General features: G+C 41.6%; 2 protein-coding genes across 2 annotated transcripts in view; one reads left to right on the forward strand and one right to left on the reverse strand.

Annotated features, from left to right (window-relative positions):
* Positions 1-526: 526 nt before the first annotated feature.
* On the reverse strand, positions 527-11,528 carry SFRP4 (secreted frizzled related protein 4). The gene is made up of 6 exons (XM_033193664.1): positions 10,870-11,528; positions 9,158-9,238; positions 8,998-9,063; positions 6,935-7,133; positions 4,215-4,278; positions 527-2,261 (listed from the first exon to the last, which is right to left on the reverse strand). Exons 1-6 carry the CDS (start codon positions 11,312-11,314, stop codon positions 2,076-2,078), a joined length of 1,041 nt encoding a protein of 346 aa, XP_033049555.1. The 5' UTR covers positions 11,315-11,528; the 3' UTR covers positions 527-2,075.
* Positions 11,529-15,344: 3,816 nt separating this feature from the next.
* EPDR1 (ependymin related 1) overlaps positions 15,345-20,808 on the forward strand; it is a 32,644-nt gene continuing 27,180 nt past the window's right edge. Inside the window, 2 exon segments of the mRNA XM_033193665.1 lie at positions 15,345-15,421; positions 15,423-15,947. Of these exon segments, the coding sequence (XP_033049556.1) occupies positions 15,345-15,421; positions 15,423-15,947 (602 nt within the window).

The raw sequence follows: 20,808 nt of genomic DNA on the forward strand, positions 1-20,808 counted from the left end.
GTTACATTATCAAGTTTAATTGTTAAAAAATAGAGGAGGTTGCATAGGCTTTTCTGGCAGTTAAGAAATCTATCTATCTATCTATCTATCTATCTATCTATCTATCGATCTATCCATCCATCCATTCATCTATCTTGCTATCTGTCTATCTATCAATCATCTATCCATCCATTCATTTATTTATATACTTTGAGGGGCTCAAATCACTATTTCCCAGTGGCCAGGAGTATAGGAAGTGCTGAGAATGTTGTCAGCTGATGGTTCACAGATGAAGGGAGGAGTTTTGTCCAAGGTGGCCACCAGTTACAACTTTAAATTTATGATAAATATGGAGAAGGAGAAACAATCTCAGCGAGGGTTTCCATACACCATACACTTAATGAGCGTTTGCATCCATCGATGTTCCAAGCATTCTGGGGCATAATTGACAAGATCAAGAACTTTCCTTGCTGAGCATACTCCTAGGCCCGAAAATGCTATTTAAACAAACGTATCCCAAGGTACTAATGAAGGATACACACAGACATTTGACTATTGAGATGTTTATTCAGTATGGTCAGTGAAGAAACCATCTAAGTATCCAATAGCACAACAGTTTGTTGAGTAATGCATACTATGGAATGTAACACAGCTGTTAGAAATGAGGTGGTATCTGCTTTCTTGACATGAAAACGTATCTCACTAAAGGGCCAAGCAAAGGAGGCAGGTTATGAAACACATGTATAGCAGGCTCCTAGTTTTATTTATTCAAATCGTTTTATAAGTGCATAAGAAACACCTGGAGAATAATATGCCAAAATACTAATAGTGATTATCTCTGTGTAGTGGAGAGTAGGATTAGATAGGGTTTTATTTCCTTTGGGCGTTGTGCATTTATTGAATGCCTTATAGAGAATACATGCTTATTGTGTTAACAAAAGGCCAATAAAATTGTTTTTTTAAATAAATGCCTCCAATTGTCCACAATTATGAAATTTGTTGATAAAATACTGCAAGATAAGTTCTTCTTTTCTGATTAAAGTATCCCAACTGTCAAGTAATTCTCATTTCAGAGATGGAACCTCAACTTTCCTCTCTGTATATTTATATTTAACTCCTCTCACATGTATTTAGGCAAAGAAAATATTTAAGTGAAGAAAACAAATTTTTGGCACTCACATGAAGGCCATTTTTATACTTGTCAAATTATTCTCAGGGTGGATGTCCTGGGAAGTGAGATGAGTGACGTACCTCTCTTGTTGTGGGTATAAAATACTTGAGCATTAGCCAACTAATTAGTACCTAACTCCTAATGGTACAAACTCACTGTTTCTGGTGCTGCTTAAGAGGGTGTTGACAAGAAGCATCATGATCATGAAATCAGGTAATCAAAAAACAGGAATCCAGACATTGTCTGCCTCTCCTTTTTATTTTATTTTTCTTTATTATTATTTTTGTTTTTAGAGTTTCTAGCTAAAAACAGAGCTGAAAAGTCATTGTAAAAAAGACACATTATAATTTTCCATATGCTACTTCTCTAGATTTTTCAAAAAATCCCCTTTCATCACAAAAATCCTTCTGCAGACCATAAACACATAAAGATCTTTTAGACATTCATTCCACTACCATTCCTTCTTAGAAGCATTAGATTTTCGATCTCATTTTAAAACATCACTAACATTGTAACAACAGATATCAAACGGTAATAAAACATACTGTAAAAACTTACATGTTTTGTTTGAAATATGGCATTTACTTTACAATGCACATATTAGGTCAAATTGTGACAAGCATTATTTTCCCTACTCTCCTAGAGTATGCACACAGGTTACTCTGAATGCAATGCAGTAAGCCTTTTCCACCAACTTTAACTCACCTTCTGTACCAAAGGGCAAACCTACCACTATGGCTTGTGATGGCTTACAAAGAAAAACTGAAGCATAGCATTAAGAAAAATGCTGCAAGATGTGTCTATGAAGAGCACTGCAGTGAGTTGTTAGGGCAAGGGGCACATGGCCTTGCATAGGCTGTCCCAGGCAATGCCCAGCCTCATCCTGTAAGGAAGTCGGAAGTCTCCGTTTTGGAAACTAGTTAGCTCACACTTTTTTCGGGTTTGTTTTCTTCTGGGCACTCCTAGTTTTAATGTTCTTCTTGGGGCTGGCTGGTTTGGGAGCAGGAGGCTTTCCCTTTGGTTTGGGGGGATTACTACGACTGGTGCGCCCAGCTGTTTTCTTCTTGTCCTGAATTGTTCTCCGCTGTTCCCGCAGCCTCTCTTCCCACTGCTGAAAGGCAATTTGTAAACATGACTGTTAAATTATCTCATCCCTTTATGGTGCTCAGCTAATATCAAAATTAAGGCAAGTTTTTCACTGTAATATACTAATGACGGTAACAATTGTAATAGCTACCCTATGTCAAGCCCTTATCAGGTACCAGGTGACTCGGAAAGTGCTCAGTGTGTGATGAAGTTTTCACGTGCATTCATTTCATTGAAACAACAGTCCTTCCAAATAAGCACCATTGACAGGGGCAGGAAACAAGCACAAAGAGGTTATTTGCAGGCCACAGAGCTAGTACATGTCAGAGTCAGGATTCAAATTCACCCACTCTGACTCCAGAGCCAGAGACCCTCACCCATGCACTTTTGACCACTAGCCCCATAATGCAACATTCCTACAGTGCAAAGTCTTCTAAAAGGCTCTTATTTCATGGCTACTAGCATTAGTTTACCCCATGTCACTAGGAAGTCAGGGGTTTGTTCACTTCATTCTCCCACATCCAAAGGAAGACAGAGGCCCCTTCTATACCTAGTCATCCACTAACGTGTTAGCTATCCAGAATCATTGGGAAATGAGTCATTCTGAAAAATCAAGTCTCTCTGATAGCAAAAAATTTATTCTTTAAATAGCTCAAGTAAGGAACAACAAAAAAGTGAGTCCGATTGAATTGTCATTGCTTTATATTAACACATATGTCCCTGCTTGGTTAGAGTCGATTTCATTCAGCCAAAAGTTTGACCACAGTCATCAGCTGGGTATTATTCTAGGCAGTAGGAAGGCAATGAAAAGAAAAACATTGTCCCCACTGTGCTACGACACAATTCTAGTCTATTCTAAACTAATAAACTCATTACAGTATGTTGCTATCATGTGGTGATATTTTCAAATTCCTACTGAAGTTTATTGGAAAATATGCTGCAAAAGTGAATGGTCCCACAGCTCTGATTATTGAAAGCTTTCCTCTCAGCAAGCTCAGGTTCTCACGGTCTGCTTGCCTTCTGTATTGATGCTTCTAATCTACTGTAGTCCTGGAAACCAGATAACCAATCCTGCTAGAATTTCCTGTCTAATAGAACTAAGCATGCTTCTGAGCAGCTCATGAGTTGTAGCTCTGACTTAACTCAATAGTGTTTGGTTCTCTTATTCAGAAGTATACTGACTAGGGGAGGCTGTGTTCTAACTACATTCTCCATAAGTCATTGTTAATATATACTTTCCTCTTGCCCAGGACTTTTCATTGGTGCAAACTAAGAGAGTACAGGCAGTAGCAATATGTTTTGTGAACCTGTAAACATAAATTCTTCTTAATGAATATGGATGTATTTTGCAGAGAAGGGAAGCTTTAAAAATTTCAAACCAATTACCTGATGTCTTTAGATTGGGTTGTAATTTCACATTTCTGGGCAAAAAAATTATTTAACTCCTCTAACTGAATTACCAATATTTCTATGATGTTACCACAAAAATCCTAGATTTGACTGCAAAACAATTACTTTTTGTGTATGATTTTTGACAAAAGTCTTAAGTTATTATAAATATAGGAAAAGATTCTGCTATGTATAGTGATAGGGTAAGTTTTATTATCAGATATTTCCACCCTTCCAAATATAAGTCAGATTTAGTCTCAATGGATATTAAGTCTGCTCAAGGATCTCATGGTTCACTAAAACAATTACATGTAATAAAGAAACGAAAGGCTCATTTAACTTGGAAATAACCAGTACATTAGTATTGAACACAACTTCACAACCTTTGAAGTTGAATGACAGATTCCTGGTAAAAATTCTGAGTGAGAATAGCTACACTCTTAATGGCCTATTCAAAAGACAAATACTGTTGCTATTGCTGGCTCTTATGAGAGCTTGGAGATGAGACAATGGGAAGAATTCCCCAATTCTAAAGAAATCTTTTATGTGCACTTACATCCATCTTCACAGTGTCGTTCATGATACTTACTATGGATCTTTTACTAAGCTGATCTCTCCATTTTTCAACTAAGCAATTTTCAAGAAGCATCATCCTGAAAACAAATTATCTTAGTAAGCAGATTTTTGTTACAAAAGTAAAAAGCTAAAATTACAGAAAATTTAAAAAAATTATTCAATAACCCTTTACCCCATAATCCACATATCCACCATTTAATTTTATTGGTGTTTCCTTTCATTCCCCCTTGTAACAATATTTATTACATTTATTAGACCACATCGTGTATTTAGATGATCTGTAAATTTCCTTTTGTCATTTTATGATCTAAATTTTCTGATGTAATTAGAATAATTAAAACATATAATGTTAATAATGTAATATTATAAATATGGATATCCATAATATATCCAGCCATTTTTTTATTGCTGAATTCACTTTTGCTTAGCTATGATTACCAGTGTTGCATTGGAGAACCCTGTATACAGTAGTGTGCACTGGCCTATTTTCTTAGGACAGATTTTTAAAATAGAATAACTGAGTCAAAAGGTATGTATTTTTTAAAAAGATTTTCAATGCATAGTGCCAAGTTGTTTTCAAAATGGTTGCTCTTTTATCCAATTCATTAACATTAAGCATTAGGTGAAAATGGAATCTTGTTTTTATTTGGATTTAGAATCAAGGAGATAATTTTTTAAATGTTTACTTACTATTTGTATTATATTTGTGTTACTATTTGAACTTCTCTATATAAATTTATGTACATATATTTCTATATCATGGTCTCAATGTTTAAATATTAATTTTATGAACTCTTTAGTAAGAGTACAGTTTTTTCATATCTTTTGCAAGTATATTTATCAATTTTTATTTGCTTTTCTATCATTATTTGTGATTTTTATGTGTATAATATTATGCGGTCAAATATGTGTATTGATATTTTTCCTTGTAATTTCTTACATTACTTTTATGTTTACAAATTACTTTGCTTTTCAGATATATTTAGTCACCTAATTTTATCCTTTTTTTTAAGTTCTTACAATATTTATCTATTTAATCCATTTGAAAGTTATTGTATAGTATAATATAAAGTGCATTAAAACCTGTTTCAAGAGTTTTTCCTCCGTTTTATTTATCTTTACATCCACTATTGCATCGCATGGTTTTAACAAGTGTAACTTTACACCAGTTTTGCAGGTCTCATAAAGCAGATTTCCTCTCTTATTTTCACAATCGTCTTTACATACCCTTACCAATTGATTAGAATCATTTGTGAGGACATAAATCCCAATTATCCAAAAATGTTTTTACTGGAATGGATTATAATCCATTCACCTCTCCAGATAGAATGAAATGACTAGCAGCCTGGTATCCGCAACCGCATCTCTAGCACTGCAGCAGATGCAAACACCTTGGTAGAGATGAGTCCAGAATCACTGATTGCTTCTTTAGGGAGACAAGATACAAGCAGAGTCTGGCTTTAAAACCAAGAATACACGGTGATACCCATGTTGCAAGGAGGGCACCCAAGTACTGATAGAATATAGAAAAGTGACGTTAGTTCTCAAAGTTGTTTTTGGTTTCTTTTCGGAAGAATAGTCTTAGTTTATATCTAGAAGAAACAGGTGAGCATTAACAGCAGAGAATGGGAGGGATGGCTCGTTATGTAAAACTGAGTGATTTTGCTGGAGAAGTATACTGCAATCAACTTACAGGGCCCAACATGGAGTCTGGGCTCAAGAGTTTGACTTTATATTATAAGTAATGTACCAATATCCAAAAACATAAATAAATAGATAAATAAATAAGAAGAAGGAAAGAGAGGCCAGGAAGACAAATACACCCAGCTAGAATTTGTGTGTATGAGTGTGTGTGAAGCATATACATATTTGTTTATGCTTTGCCTTGTGATGCTTGAATTGAGAATCACATATTCGATTCAGAAATCATCTTAAAGTGTGCGTGTGTGTGTGTGCAATACTCTATCAAATATTGTAAAGTGTTTATATGGAAACATGCGGAACTATAGTCTCAGATGCCTACTTACTTGATCTGTAAGCTATTAAAGTGGCCTTAAGAATTTAGTATTTGTGACTCTAAACTTGTTTGAATGATTTGAAAAGAATTGCTCTTCTTTAAAATAATTGACTTGCCTATAAATTTTGAAATCACTTAATGAATTTTGAAATGGATTTTTTTTTTTTTTTTTTTTTTTTTTTTTTTTTTTGAGACGGAGTCTCGCTGTGTCGCCCAGGCTGGAGTGCAGTGGCGCGATCTTGGCTCACTGCAAGCTCCGCCTCCCGGGTGCCGGCCATTCTCCCGCCTCAGCCTCGGAGTAGCTGGGACTACAGGCGCCGGCCACCACGCCCGGCTAGTTTTTTTTTTTTTTTTTGTATTTTTAGTAGAGACGGGGTTTCACCGTGTTAGCCAGGAGGGTCTCGATCTCCTGACCTCGTGATCCACCCGCCTCGGCCTCCCAAAGTGCTGGGATTACAGGCTTGAGCCACCGCGCCCGGCCTGAAATGGATTTTTAAAGACTCTATTCAAATACTCATATTTTGATTTTTCCTTCATCCTGTGAAGAATTAATTGACAGTTAGAATATATGCTATTCAAACAGAGGCATCTGTTAAACTAATTTTTTTAAAAAGCCATTGGCATATTTTTGTTATATTTTTAAACCATGACTGCTAACGGAGATTGAGGTTTTTCTAACAGTGTGCAGACAGTTCCTTCTGCCTCTTTGTGCCTACCTTGAGCGCCACTCATAACACATGATGAGAACATCTTGATGGGGCAGGATGTGTGGACACTGGCAAGAAGAATTCGTAATGAGAGGGACTTGAGTTCGAGGGATGGGTGATGAGGACTTGAAGATCTCTTTTACATCCACCACCGTTGTGACCTCATTGCAGCCACTCCTCTGCACAGCTTTTATTTTGGCATGAATAACTGCAATTTAAAAATAGATAAAAGTGTTGTTGAAGGTTTTGGGGAAAAACTAGGGATGGTGTATTCATGCCAACTTCTGAGCCTCCTTAAAGAATCACTCCTGTAATTATGGTTATGTCCAAGAGGCCTGAGTGCAGGCAAAAAGCCCACACAGTCATATGCTAAATGGATAGTGTCCTATATTGTCAACATTGTCTTAAATGTTCTGGGGCATACTGCAAGATGGGAAAGCACATGGAAAGGCAGGTTTTAGTCTTTCTCTGCCTTTAGGTCAGTAAAAAATTCACAGTATTTGTATTCTCCCCTGTGGTGATTCGAAGTGAGGATCATGTATTTTCAGCTCAGAAGTCATCTTAAGGTTTGCATTCCTTCCAATACTCATCTGATGCTTCTGCTTCTTCTGTTTTACAGAGATAGTTATTAGTCATAACATTTTTGAAGTGGAGGGAGTCTCTGAGGACTACTTTTAATTTCACAGACTGACAAAGTAGACCCATGGTGAGCAGAGATAGAGCTGTTATTACAGATGGCTGTTAATGTCACTGTCTCTGACCAAGTTTTAAATGCTGGTTTTTGTGGTCTCTTGTTATTACTGCCTCCCATAGAGTTGTGATCAGCCTAATATGGCTCTGTCTTGGATTCCATTTCAGGCAGCCAGTTTATGAATACACCAAAGGACTTGAATACAAAATGGTTTCTTCATCAAGGTCGTTCCAAGGCCATAACACCCAAGAGAACAACATGACAGTGAAACTCAGATTAGTATCGCAGGCCGGATCTTGGCAGAGGAGGGACTAAGTAAATCAGATTAGGATGGTATCTACATAAAGCAGGCTTTAAGAAAAAAAGCTACAGGAAAAGATAAACTACTTTTTGTTGTTGCTGAATTACCCATATTGGCTAAATATGACCCTTAAATCTGATAGCTTTGTAAGAGCTTACTTTTTTCAGATTTTTATGTTTCTGTGATCCTCCTACTTTCACGTCTGATATATATCCTAAAGTTTCTTACTGATACAAAATTTCAATTTGCAAGATGAAAACTAAGTCAGCAAACAAAATAAGCATTTTCCCTAAAACCACTTTAGGTTATTTCAGCAGAAATAACTTAAGACATGCAATGAAATATAAAGTAGCCAGCCCAAACAGACGTTTTTAAAATGTCTGCCTTTTACATTTCTTTTTGAACTGAAAAAGAATATATGTTAATTAAAATTACTTTCAGATGACAATAGTGAAATTTAAATTACTTAAAGCATTTCAAATTTCATGATTGACTTATTCTTGAAAGAAAATGCTGAGTGGTTCTTTCAAGTAAGAGAGAGGAGGGCATTTAAACCATTTCAATAGTGTAACCATAGGATTTTGTGATTAACATATTTTTTCACAATTTCTTTAAGATGTTAAATATTTGTAGCTATTCACAAGTGAAAGGATATGCAGGCAGATCTTAATTCTCTGGGCCTATGGGCTTTAATTCTCCGACTCTCAGATAATCAGATCCACTTTCCCATTCTTTCTGCAGCAGTAAAAACTCAGGAAGAGAACAGGTGGGATGTGCCATCCAGGCTGATCAGCACTTCTTACCAAGACAAGGAGGATCAAGTTGTCAAACTTTTAATCTGATGCATGTAATTGTTATCACCTGGATCATTTCCTTTGTTTGCACTTGATTTATCCAGAAAAGCAAGACATTTTGCAGTTGTTATTGTGCCATATATTAATAGAATTCCCATAATCGACTAGAAAAATAGTCAACCTTTTGTTTACTTTGTGACTAGCTTTCATGAGAGCAACCGTATTGAGATTCCAGCTTTGTAATGAACCAAGTCTCAAAAGTCAATGGCTTTCACAGATGACTTACCATAGCTGTAGTTTTTGCTGAGATATGTTGCCAAAGTTGGCTTCACCTTTTTACACTTGCACCGATCTAAAAAAGGCAAAAGAGGCAGAAAGTTGGAAAGAGTACAGAAATCACTCTGGAGAGGAGAAGTAGAGGGAACATCCAAGAAGAAAGAACTCACCAGGGCTTAGGCGTTTACAGTCAACATCAAGTGGCCTTTCCTGTACCATCATGTCTGCTGTGATGTCTATCCACTTAACATCTGAAACACAAATAAGACCTCATGGGCGTGGTTGGTGATTTGGTCTATTCACCCAGCTGGTATAAGGAGCCCTCTGAAGATATAAACTAACACAGTATCACAAAAGAAGAGTACTTAATAGTAAAAATGGGCCAGGTGAGGTGGCTCACGCCTGTAATCCCAGCACTTTGGGAGGCTGAGACGGGTGGATCACCTGAGGTCAGGAGTTGGAGACCAGTCTGGCCAATATGGCAAAACCCTGTCTCTACTAAAAATACAAACATTTGCCAGGCAAGGTGGTGGACACCTGTAATCCTGGCTACTTGGGAGGCTGAGGTAGGAGAATCACTTGAACCCGGGAGGCGAAGGTTGCAGTGAGCTGAGATTGTGCCATTGCACTACAGCCTGGGTAACACAGCGAGGATCCATCTAAAAAAAATATGTATTTATATAGCAAAAGCGGCATGTGACTGTTGACTTCTCCTTTCATAATGATATCCAGGGCTTAGGAAAGAGATCCTCTGGGGGAATATTCGCTTACCCAAGCACAAATTGATGTGAATGTATCTCCATTTAACTTCACTGGTATATACAACCCAACTGGATAAATCACATCACTCTCTCCCAAAGTCATATTGAAATGTCGATTTTCCAAGTTAACAGTTTATATTAATCAAAGTAACCAAAATATTTCCAAATCCCCACCTCATATCTTGCAGTGCAGAAACAGTTCAGAGGTATATAACCAAAACCAAGCGTAACCCTCTATTATTTATATAATTTAAACAATCAATATATTTTTTTCCCCCTAAAACTCTAAACTAGAGAGGAGTTTCCATTTACCCCATTCACTTGACCACTCCTCCTTCATGTTTAGGGCAATGTTCTGGGAATAAGTTCAGAGATTCCAGCACAGCGATATCATAGTCTCTTTAAATGTGGGGTAACCTGAGTCAGAGAAAGCCTGGATAAAATAATGCAAAAATATTCATAGGTTTCATTTCAAGAAGTGAATTTAAACTTCTCCTTCTTCCTAGAAAAACAATCAAATGACCAAAGAAAAAAGAAGGAAGTGGAAGTAGAGATGGGGTTAACTAAAATGCCACAGTAGTTGGCTCGGGGTCAACGACCATGAAACAGACCTCACAATTTTCCAGGGAAACTGCAATTACAAATCTCACTCCTGGTGGGAAGCAATGACCATTACTGCTTTTCAGAAGAAAACTTTTTAAGAAGTAGCACTAAATGGAGCGAGTATTGGCACCTGCCTAGTGAGATTATTTTGGGCATTAAATGAGTGAATAACGTGCAATGTGTTTAACACTTGCTCAGACACCTAGCAACACCTGTTTACTGCTATTATCATTTCTGTTACTACTGTAAATGCAAACATCGTCGAAGGCTCCCTTTGTAAGCAAAATCTTTTTTTTTTTTTTTTTTTTTCCTTAAGGGGTGCAGCGCCCTTCGTTAGCTTCTAAAATTCCTACGGGGGAAACCAGACTTTTTCTGAAGAAAATGTTTCCCCTATTTCTTCCCACCTCCTACAAGCCTCAGAAGCCCCCAGCAGCCTTAGGTGTGGCCGCCTAGTTCTCAAGTGGCAGCCACAGCCCTGGGGGCCTCCTCGCCTCCCTCCATCCTTCCTCCGGCCTCACCCTCTGGGAGGTCCGTGACGATGGCTTCAGGCGAGATGCACACACCACGGTCATAGACGGGCAGCTCGTCGCAGGCCAGGCTTTCGGGCCAGCTGTGGTTGTACATCTTCATGAGAGGCTCGCAGTCGTCGCGCGCGCGTTGGCACACCGACTTGCACGGCTTGATGGGGTCGTGCAGGAACTCCAGGGTGCAGATGGGCGCGTACATCGCACACAGGAAGAAGCGCAGCACGGCGCTGCAGTTCACGTCCACCAGCTCCTCGTACTGCTCGATGGCCAGGATGGCGTTCTCCTGTGTGCTGTGGTGCAGGTGGTTGGGCATCCGCGTGATGTTCCAGGGCATGTGCCGGCACATAGGGATGCGCACCGCCTCGCAGGGTGCGCCGCGCACGCCCAGCGCCAGGTGCAGCCACAGGCACAGCGCCACCAGGATGGAGAGGAACATGGCACTGCCCTCCCGCGCTGCGACCCTGGTAGACAGAAAGCGCCCTTCTCTTCCTGCCACCTTCGTCTTTAGCTGTCCCTTCGCTGAGGAGGAAATCCTCTGGGGCGCAGGAGAGTTTCTTCCCCCAAACTCCAGTCGGTAGCAAAGCGGGATCTCGGCCGGGTCCGGCCGCGGATCTCGGCCGTCTGGCACACAGGGCACGAACAGCGCCAGTTCTCAGCCTTCGGGGCGCGAACCCGCCCGGGCAGCTCCAGTCCCGGACTCCGCAGCTCGGAGCGCAGCCAGCCACGGCCATTGCGGGACCCTATTTATCCGGACACCTCCCCTGACGTGGGCTCGGAATGCTCCCTTGGCAGCTGCAGTCGCGGCGCGGGCTCCCCCTTGGCCGCCCCACCCCCAGGCCCCTCGGTGCAGAAGCGGTGACATCATCCCCTCTGGGCCGCAGCCCAGGGCTGGAAGCCTACTTTCCCCCTGAAGTCCCTCCTTTTTAGTCTGGCCAGTCTTTTTTCTTCGGACCAAGAAAAAGAACCTCTGGCAGTTGTTTTCGACACAGGATACAAGAGGGTGCGGGAGAGAATTTCAGGAGAGAGAAAGATACTCTTTGGCGTGAAAACTGAACTTTGCTCCCTCTGCCTTAGAGTTTTTCCAAGTATAGATTTGGGGGGAAATAGAAGCTTCTGCTGCCCTCTAATTCTGAAATATATTTGCTTTCTCCGGTAGGCGGCATGAGGAGCGCTAAGGACAGTTGGGACACTGTCCTGCGAGGCAGGGGAGAGTGCAGTGGATGTCGGAATAGGAAGGACACATTGTATAAATTACCCTACTCCGCCCTTAGTTGTGTGGAGTGTGGTTTGTTGTTGTTGTTGCTGTTGTTGCTAGTAGACAGTTTGGGCCGAAATTTTTCCAGTATAACACTTGGTTTGTTTCTGCTCCAGGAACTTAACAGAACTGGGGGAAGGTGTGCTAGCATCTTCCAGCTTGGGAAATGTCTTCCAACATTCCCTCTTCCTTCTAACTCCCTGTTCCCCTCTCCAGCATTAGTGGAACCCAGGAGAAAACATCAGACACCACAATCTGAAAGGTCTCCCCTGCTCTGATCCTTCATGCCAAAGGATTTCCACCTTAGCAGCCTAAAATCTTGATTTTTGATGTGCTCAGAGACTGTTGCTTGAGTTGAGTATGGGATGCAAATATGTATGCTTTGCTTTCTCTTTTATCTTATTTGCATTAGGAAGAGGTAGTAAGTTCAATTGCTGGCTCAGCTATCCACAGAAAAGGGAGGCTTTATTTATATAAGATTGATGTATGTCAATCTTCAGGTGGTAAGACTTCTGGTATATGCCATTTTTAGGGCATCAGCAATATGGAAACATGTTCTCTGAATGTTAATCTTTAAAAACATAGTTTAACTTAAATTTAAGGCACACAATTTTTCTCTCCAAAGCTTAAACCTACACAATTAGTTTAGTTTTGACTGAGGATTAAAACTGAAGACTAAGGATTAAAACAGCCGAGGAAACAACAAGCGCAAGTGACGTCTACTGGGAATTTACAATGGTCAAGGCATGGAGCTAAGAATTTTAAATGCATTATCTTGTTTATTAGGGAACATGAATTAAACATAGTAAGTGAAAAGGATAAATGAGACAAATACATTTCAGGATTCATCCAAAGAGTGGTTCTTACTTAGGGGAAGTCCACAGTGTTCTTACACTTACAAGCCCCTCTAGAAAGGTAATCCAGTTCCTATGGAACAGGTCTCAACCTCCAAAGATGCCAAGCCAGGCTAGTAAAATATCATACGAGGAGGAAAGCCCAGATAACATCTCAAGCCATTTCGAGCAGTAAACTCCAATGAGCCTAAACCCTCCATTGAGCGAAAAAGATTTTCAGCTGTAGTTCCTACCAGGGGAGCAAGAGAAAGAGCTGAACTACCCTACACTTTTCCTATGAGTCTGAGCAGGGCAAACTTGGAGAGGGCTCAAATTTCTGCAGCCAGTTTGAACCTGCTGCATCTGTTTAACTATGTAAGTACCAAGTCACAAAGTCTCGTGGGCTTCCCTGATGTTCTCTGAGGCATGCCCTTTAAGAAAAGGTAAGAGGAAATGAAGACCCCTTCTTTCTAAAGCTCTATGCCTGCCCCATTCGGCCCATTGGTAGTGTCTCTAGTGGTTCTATAGAGAGGGGGCAGCAGGGAAGGATGCATCAGGAGAACCTGTCAACTGTCCCTCCTCTTCATGACCTCCAGGGAGGCTGTGATTCTAGAACACCCTACTTCAGCATTCAGTCCATTCTTTCCATGCCTTGCATTTATTTAACAAGGCTCAGGAGGTTGCCTTATTCGGTGGCTTCTCTCTGGTGATTCCTTTTGGTCTTCTCAAGTGCCTATTCTCTGCCCATCCTTTAAATGTCTGGAGCTCTCTGGGGCTCCATCCTAATCCTTCTTCTCACACTCAACGCTCCCCTGAACTCCAGGTTTTCTCACCCCCAACACTTTTGACATTTGGGGCCGGATAATTTTCTCTTCATTTGAGTCAGGGGGAGATGACTGTACTGTGCATTGTAGGAAGTTTAGTAGCATCCTTGGTCTCTACCCACAAAATGGCAGCGGTAACCTCCTCCCCATCTACATTGTGACCATCAAAAATGTCTCCAGATATTGCCAAATGCTTCTTTACTGGGAAAGGGGATGTGGAATTGCCCCAGAAACCACTGTTCTACTCTTCGGCTTCAGTTGCCACTTATGTACCTATGGCTTCCTAATCCAAAAGCTCTGCTGGTTTCCAGAAGGATTTATCAAGCTGTCCCTTGGATATTTCCACTTGAATATTCCACAGTCAGTTCAAAATCAACCAATCCTGAAATGAACTGATCATCTCTCCTCACTCAGGACTGGACTCCTAGTGGCCCAAACCAGAAACCTCTCTCTCTGAGTTGAAATGCTTCTCTACAGCTCCCAACTGTCTTCCACCCTCTCAATGACCACTCCTACTGCCTTAGCTGAGTCAGGATCATCTCTTTCCAGGATGTTAACAGTAGCTTCGAAGTCTCCCTGCCTTCCCTCTGGCCCTACCCCTTCTGTTGCCTAAGTGGGCTTTCCAAAGCATATGCCTGATGATGCTTCTCCCTAGCTTTACCTTGATTGATAGTTCCCACAGTTCTCAATATGAATGACAAAACCCTTAAAATGAGTGCTATGGCTTCAGAGTACTCCTCTACCTTGTCCTTGAACCACAGCATTATTCTTTTCTTGTCCTTGTGTCCTTCATTCAGAAATGTTATTTCCCACTTTCACCTGGCTCAATCTTAATCATCCTTGAAATGCAGTTCAAATGGAAAGACGCTATACATTTTTTAAGTTCCTTTCTTTTTTCTTGATTTCATATTTTATCACTATATTTTTAGAGACAGGGTCTCGCCATGTCACCCAGGCTGGATGGAGTGTAGTGGCTTGATCATAGCTCACTGCAACCTCTAACTCCTGGATTCAAGCGATCCTCCCACTTCAGCCTCCAGAGTAGCTGGGAATACAGGTGTGTGAGCCCCTCTCATTCCATGTTGTAGATCCTAACATTACATAAATATAAACCCAATTAACCTTGTTCTTGAAGAAGCGAAACCCCCCAGACACCCAAACCACTCGGCTGGCGGTATTGCCAGGCGATGGGAGGAGCAGTCTCACTGCAATGTGACCTTGAGGCAATGTCCATGAGTCCTAGGCCCAATGCAAGGGGCTGTCTACTTCACTAGGAATGGGGGCTGAGAAGCGGCCATGATGAATAGCTAGTATCATTTCTTCAGGAAAAAACTCGTCTTTCTACTTTTAATTTGGAGGAAGACGTTTGCAATTTTGTCCAGGGGCAATGTACGCCAGGCAAACGTTTGCACAGCAAACGCAGCAGCTCTGCTTTTCCTATCTTGATCTTGAACTTGCCCCTCCGTGTGTGATTGATTACCTGTTGAACACTGAAGTTAGTAGAGAAACACAGTTCTTGGCACAGTCTCCTCGCAACCCCCCTCTTAAAACGCCATGCCTCCCAGGATGCTAGTGGCACCACTGCCACTGCATTTCCTGTTGGCAGCAGTGAGCAGTGAAAACCGAAGCGGCAGCAGGCAGTGGCCCAGGCAGAAATAGCTCCGGCGCGATTCACTGGAGCTTTCCCAGGGCCCTGGTCCTGGCTACCGGGACTCGCGCGTCCGGATCTCAAAAGCGGCAGAGGCCACCTAAGGGACAGGAAGTACTTTGGTCCAGACCACACTCCCGGTACAGTGCAGAGAGATCCGGTGGGAGCCACTCTGATCCCGGACGCCTCAGCCCCGGCTTGGGCTCTAGCTTGCCCTCGGGCGGGGGAAGGATGACCGCGCTGCCAGGACGCGCTCCTCTCCACACCGTCCCTGGCGTTCTGGGCCCCTGGCTGCTGGGCTGCCTCTGGGCCTGGACCCTGTGCGGCCTGTGCAGCCTGGGGGCGGTGGGAGCCCCGCGCCCGTGCCAGGCGCCGCAGCAGTGGGAGGGGCGCCAGGTTATGTACCAGCAAAGTAGCGGGCGCAACAGCCGTGCCCTGCTTTCCTACGACGGGCTCAACCAGCGCGTGCGGGTGCTGGACGAGAGGAAGGCGCTGATCCCCTGCAAGAGGTACAGGTCATCCGCCCGCGGGGCGGGAGTGGGGAGCCGCGCGGGCCCCGGGAGGGCGAGGTCGCAAGGGCCTGCGCCCTGTAACTCTTTCCGGCCCCTTGCAGCTCCTCCCTTCTCCCAGAGAGTTCTTTGGCAAGGAGGGTCGCTTGGGGATAGCATGGTAGGGGGCTGGGAGGGGCGCTGCGCCCACCGAGGGTGTCCTGCTGGCGGCGGACTCAGTAACACCTAGCGAGGCGGTGGCAGGTAAAAAAGGGACCCATCCAGGGCGGGATCGAGCTGCAGGGCCCCCCGGTGCCCCGGTTCGCCCCTGTTCTCACGCTGCTGAGTCAGGCTCTGGGCTCATGGAGCCCCCTGCAGTCTAGGGCGTGTCTTCTGCACTATCTCATTTCTTTCTGGAGCCATCTGCGAGAGAGGCACGCAGAATATGTATTTTCTAAGAAATACTTTTTGTATTTTAAAAGACTGTCGCAAGACTACAAACGGTGTGGGAAATTGATAAAAAGAAAATTTCACCCACAAACTTATCAAATTGTTACAGCTATTAAAATTTTGGTCTACTCCCTTTAGGTTTTTTGTTTATTTTAAAGCAAATTTTACATACTATGATCAAAAGACATATGTTATCCTAATCTTTTTTAACTTAACATTGTCTCTTATAGGTTCTTATTTGCCATGCTATTAGCTGGCCTCCTATTTTTAATGACGGCACAGAACTCCTTACAGGGGCAAAGCTGTAAGTTTCTTTTAAGAACTGGTCTGACCATTCACCTTTGCACATCTGTTGTGACAAAGGGCACCCTCTTTTTGAGACGTCATCTTGCTTGTGGCCCCTTTAAGACCTGATTTCTAATTTGGGATCACCACCTGTCTCCTTTCCAGAGCCCTGCCATTCCCCCTAAGTGTGTTCCTCTCACTGCATCTCTTTATGGCATTTGCATCATTTGGAGTTGCAAAGTGAATTTTCATGGTTTGAAACCTCAGTGGACTGTAAGATCTATAGCAAAAGGGCACCATTAGTTTATAGAACAAAATCAAACTTGATAATATTATTTATTCTAAAAGCATTTGTACAAGTATTAGGTGACTTGAAGAAAGTGTGGAAAGGGCAGACCCTCTCAAGCAATATCAAAATGCAAAATAATGCATTATGAAATGCAGCACAGAGCAGCACAGTCATCATGGTGAACTGGGAATTGATTCCAAGTCTTTCAAGAACATGAATGTTTTCAGTAGGGTCTTGAAGTGCACAGCAGTAATAATAGCAACCAACAGTTGAATACTTCTTATATATGAGGCATGACACTGAGGATTTTACATGTATTATATAATTTAGTTTAAATCTCACAATAACTTGACAGTATACATTTTATGATCTCCATTTTACAGACAATAACTCTGAGGTCCAGGGAGATTAAGCAACTTTCTTAAGATCACACAGCTAATACTTGAGGAAGCTGGGTGGATTCTGATGCCTGTGGTATACCAGGTTCACATTCATTCATTTATTTAGCAAGCATTTGTTCGTGTTAGGCACTGTGTATAAACAGAGTGATTTCTGGCTTTCCGGGAGGTCAGAGTCTGGAGGTGAAGTCACATAAATAAAAAAAAATTCCCATACAGTGGTATGAGGGGTGAGAGCTGGGGTGTGATGAGAAGAACCTGGGCACCTAACCCAGGCTTCCTGGAGGAGCTGAAATGACAGTGAGCTCCAAAACACCTGTAGAGGTTTCCCAGGGAGATGTGGAGAGTCTGCTGGTCCAGGGGGATGGAGGTGTATTCATGCCTGGTATGTGTGTGCCATCCTGGAGTGTATAGATCTGAGTAAATTCCAAAAACCGCAGACCACTCATTATTAGGGCTGAAGCACAGGACATGGCGAAGGGTCATACTGAAGGAGTTTTAAACCGTGGAATTTGTGATTAGATTATATAAAGATCCCTGGATGTGTCCTTAAGGATGCATTCCCAAGATATGGACACAAAACGGAGCAATGTGGAGCAAGAGCAGAAGCGAGAACACAACCTTGGAGATTTTCGTAGTGGTCCAGGTGGGAGATGGGTAGTAGCCATGGGAATGGTGAGCAGCGGGTAAGTGAATGCATCAGGGAAGTATTGAAGAGGTTCAACTGAGGAACATGTAAATGATTGGATGGGTTGTGGCAGGTGTGGTGAGGGAGAGGAAAAAGTTAAACAGGCTCCCCATTTTTGGCTTGTGAAGCTAATGGTACTGATGGCATAGGGTAGATGGTGATGCTGTTCCTTGCAACAGGGCTTGACTTTGTGCACTTCTAATTAAGGGTGAATTGGTATCCTATGGAATTTTATGTGAAGACTTGTACAGTAGTGGCGCATTGATGAATAGTCATATTGAAGATGGACTGGGATGGCCCAGAGCACACTGCTGAAGCAGAGGAGTGTGCCAAAGAGAAGGATAAGGGTTAATCTCCCCAAAGGTAGTATTTTTTTTTTTTTTACAATTAAAAAAATTAGGCTTTAGAGTCAGACAAATCTGGATCTGAGTCCAGACCCTGAATATGGGTCTTTGGGTAAGTTACTAAAGTTTTCTGAGTCTCAGTATCCTCATTTACAAAATGGGAATACTTATAATGCCTAATTTATTGGATTATTGTGAGAATTAAATGAGTTCAAGTATATAAAACATATAGTACAATGTCTGATAGTACACACAAGATGCTCTGTTCATGACCAGGGTTGGGCCCATCACTGCCACTATCATCATCATCCTGGTAAAGTTACCAGAGCTCAGGGACTTGCTACCAGCCCTTTGGGCTCAGAAACTTGATCCAGCAGTGCACACAGACCCTTCCTTTGGGAGCAACCTGCGAGTAAGGAAATTCAAATGCTAAACTGTCTATTTCAATGAGTTTTATCGCTGGCATGTGGACCAGGATTCTCAAATCCACAAGACTAGGTCATTCTCTCCCTGTAGTCAGAACTATGTGGGGAGCCAAATTATCATCAGGCAGTTGTGAGCAAAGAGTTGGAGCAAATTCACTGAACAAACATCTAATAATTGCCTGTCCTAGGTTAGGCTATATGCACAATGTGGAGTTTTCCATCATGAATAAGACAGGCCAGCCCGGGATAAGGTTTGATGGTAACCAGGCAAAGGCAAAATGATGCATTCATCTTCACAATAGAGATGAGTTGGTGGTTCTGTGTTACCCCAATTGTGCTGCTCCTGACCCCTTCCACTCGGAATGGACCCTTGGTGAGTACTGCTCAAGTCTGTCTGAGCAACCCTTCTTCCATGACTCCATGACTGATTAATATAACCTTTAGATGTGTGTCTTATACCTTTACTGGAGTCACAGCCAACTCTTGCTGGCCTAGAAGCATTTTCGTCCCTTTGTGGTGATTTCTCATTCCTCTGCCCTAATCCAATAGGTGCTGGTTTCACAGTTAAACTTCTGAAAGACATTTTTTTTCCCTTTCTTTCCGAGTTCTTGGCAAGGTTCTTTCTCACAGTCACATCGCTGGCCCTAAGTCAGATGTGGAAAAGAACGTTTAATGCATAAACACATTTTTAAGCTCTTTAAGTGTAGATTTGTTGGAACAAACTAAGAAATTTTTTCAGGTATTAACAGTCTGGCCAAGCAACCAGATGTTATTTGAAGAAAATATGGATGAGTTGTCTCTTCATATTTATGAGTAAGTTGAGAAGTAAGTTTTAGAATTGGATCTACTTCTTAAGGTTTTCGTTTTTTATCCAGATAGTTATGGAAAATCCCATTGATAGTTACTGTGGAATGACTAGAATTTTCCAGGCTCTCTTTTCCCTGAGATGATGGAAAAGATTAAACAACTTTACAAGCTTCAGATAAGACAAGCCTGAGCAGCGAATGGGAAATGTTAGTAATTGATACCATTTTTATTTTCTAATTCCAACTGTCTGTTCCGACTCCTTGACTAAATTCACAAGTATTTATTTGAAAGACTGAAGGAAAATCAAGAAGATTATTTTCATATTTCAGCCAACATGTTGAACTTTATGGGGGAAGCAACGTTGATACACAATGAACTCTCTCAGGCCACCAGTAACTTAAGGCTCCCCCTTACAAAATGGTGGCTTGGGTGTTGGAATCAATGAAGCTCTTAATGTAGAGTGAGCAGAGAGGCAGTAAAACAATATGCACGGTCTGGTATCTTGGAATATTATTTCATCACCAATCCTACATGTTCTATTAAGGATTTGTATTTGTAAAACATGAAAATTATGTCACAAATGGAGCAGCAGGTGGATTCTTATTCAAATTCTGATTAATTCATGTCTGCTTCTCTTGATTCTCCCAGAGCATATTATTTCTTGGAGAAGAGAATAACATTAACCTTCTCTTTTTTTAAACAGAGAATCAGCCTCCTGTAGTGGAGAGAGCAGGGGCATTCATGTTAGACCATGATGGAGTGACAACCATGGCCTCTAATCCTGCCTTCACCCCAATAAGGTCCTCAACATTTCAGAACCTCTGTGTTTTTCATCTTTTAATTTAATTTGAATAATGCCTACAATGTGGATACTACATCACTTTTAGGCTTTCATTTGTTAAATGCTAGGTACAGATAGGATTAAATGATATCCTGAAGGTACCAATTGTACTTTTATTATATCAGGCTGATTCACTGTTTCTAATGCAACGAACTTGACACAGATTTTAAATTTTTTCTCAACCTCTCCCATTATGTAGACAAATTAATTCAAAGTTCTTTTTCTTCCTTCTGTTTTTCACCTAAGCCTGTGCTTATGAATAGAGAAAGAGAAGAGGCTACCTTGAAATGCCTCGGGCCCAAACTCAGAAGGCTCTGCACTCAACTGAGCCTCCCTTCCTACTAAGAATGGAGTA

The sequence above is a fragment of the Trachypithecus francoisi genome, unplaced genomic scaffold (assembly GCF_009764315.1).
Source record: "Trachypithecus francoisi isolate TF-2019V2 unplaced genomic scaffold, Tfra_2.0 Lachesis_group4, whole genome shotgun sequence".
Classification (NCBI taxonomy): domain Eukaryota; kingdom Metazoa; phylum Chordata; class Mammalia; order Primates; family Cercopithecidae; genus Trachypithecus; species Trachypithecus francoisi.

Coding starts and splice junctions, on each gene's coding strand:
- SFRP4 (XM_033193664.1), bottom strand. CDS start 11,314: ATGTTCCTCTCCATCCTGGTGGCGCTGTGCCTGTGGCTGCACCTGGCG. Junction 9,064..9,157: donor CTGTAAACGCCTAAGCCCTG/GTGAGTTCTTTC, acceptor TGCCTTTTTTAG/ATCGGTGCAAGTGTAAAAAG. Junction 4,279..6,934: donor TGTTATGAGTGGCGCTCAAG/GTAGGCACAAAG, acceptor ATTTGTTTTCAG/GATGATGCTTCTTGAAAATT.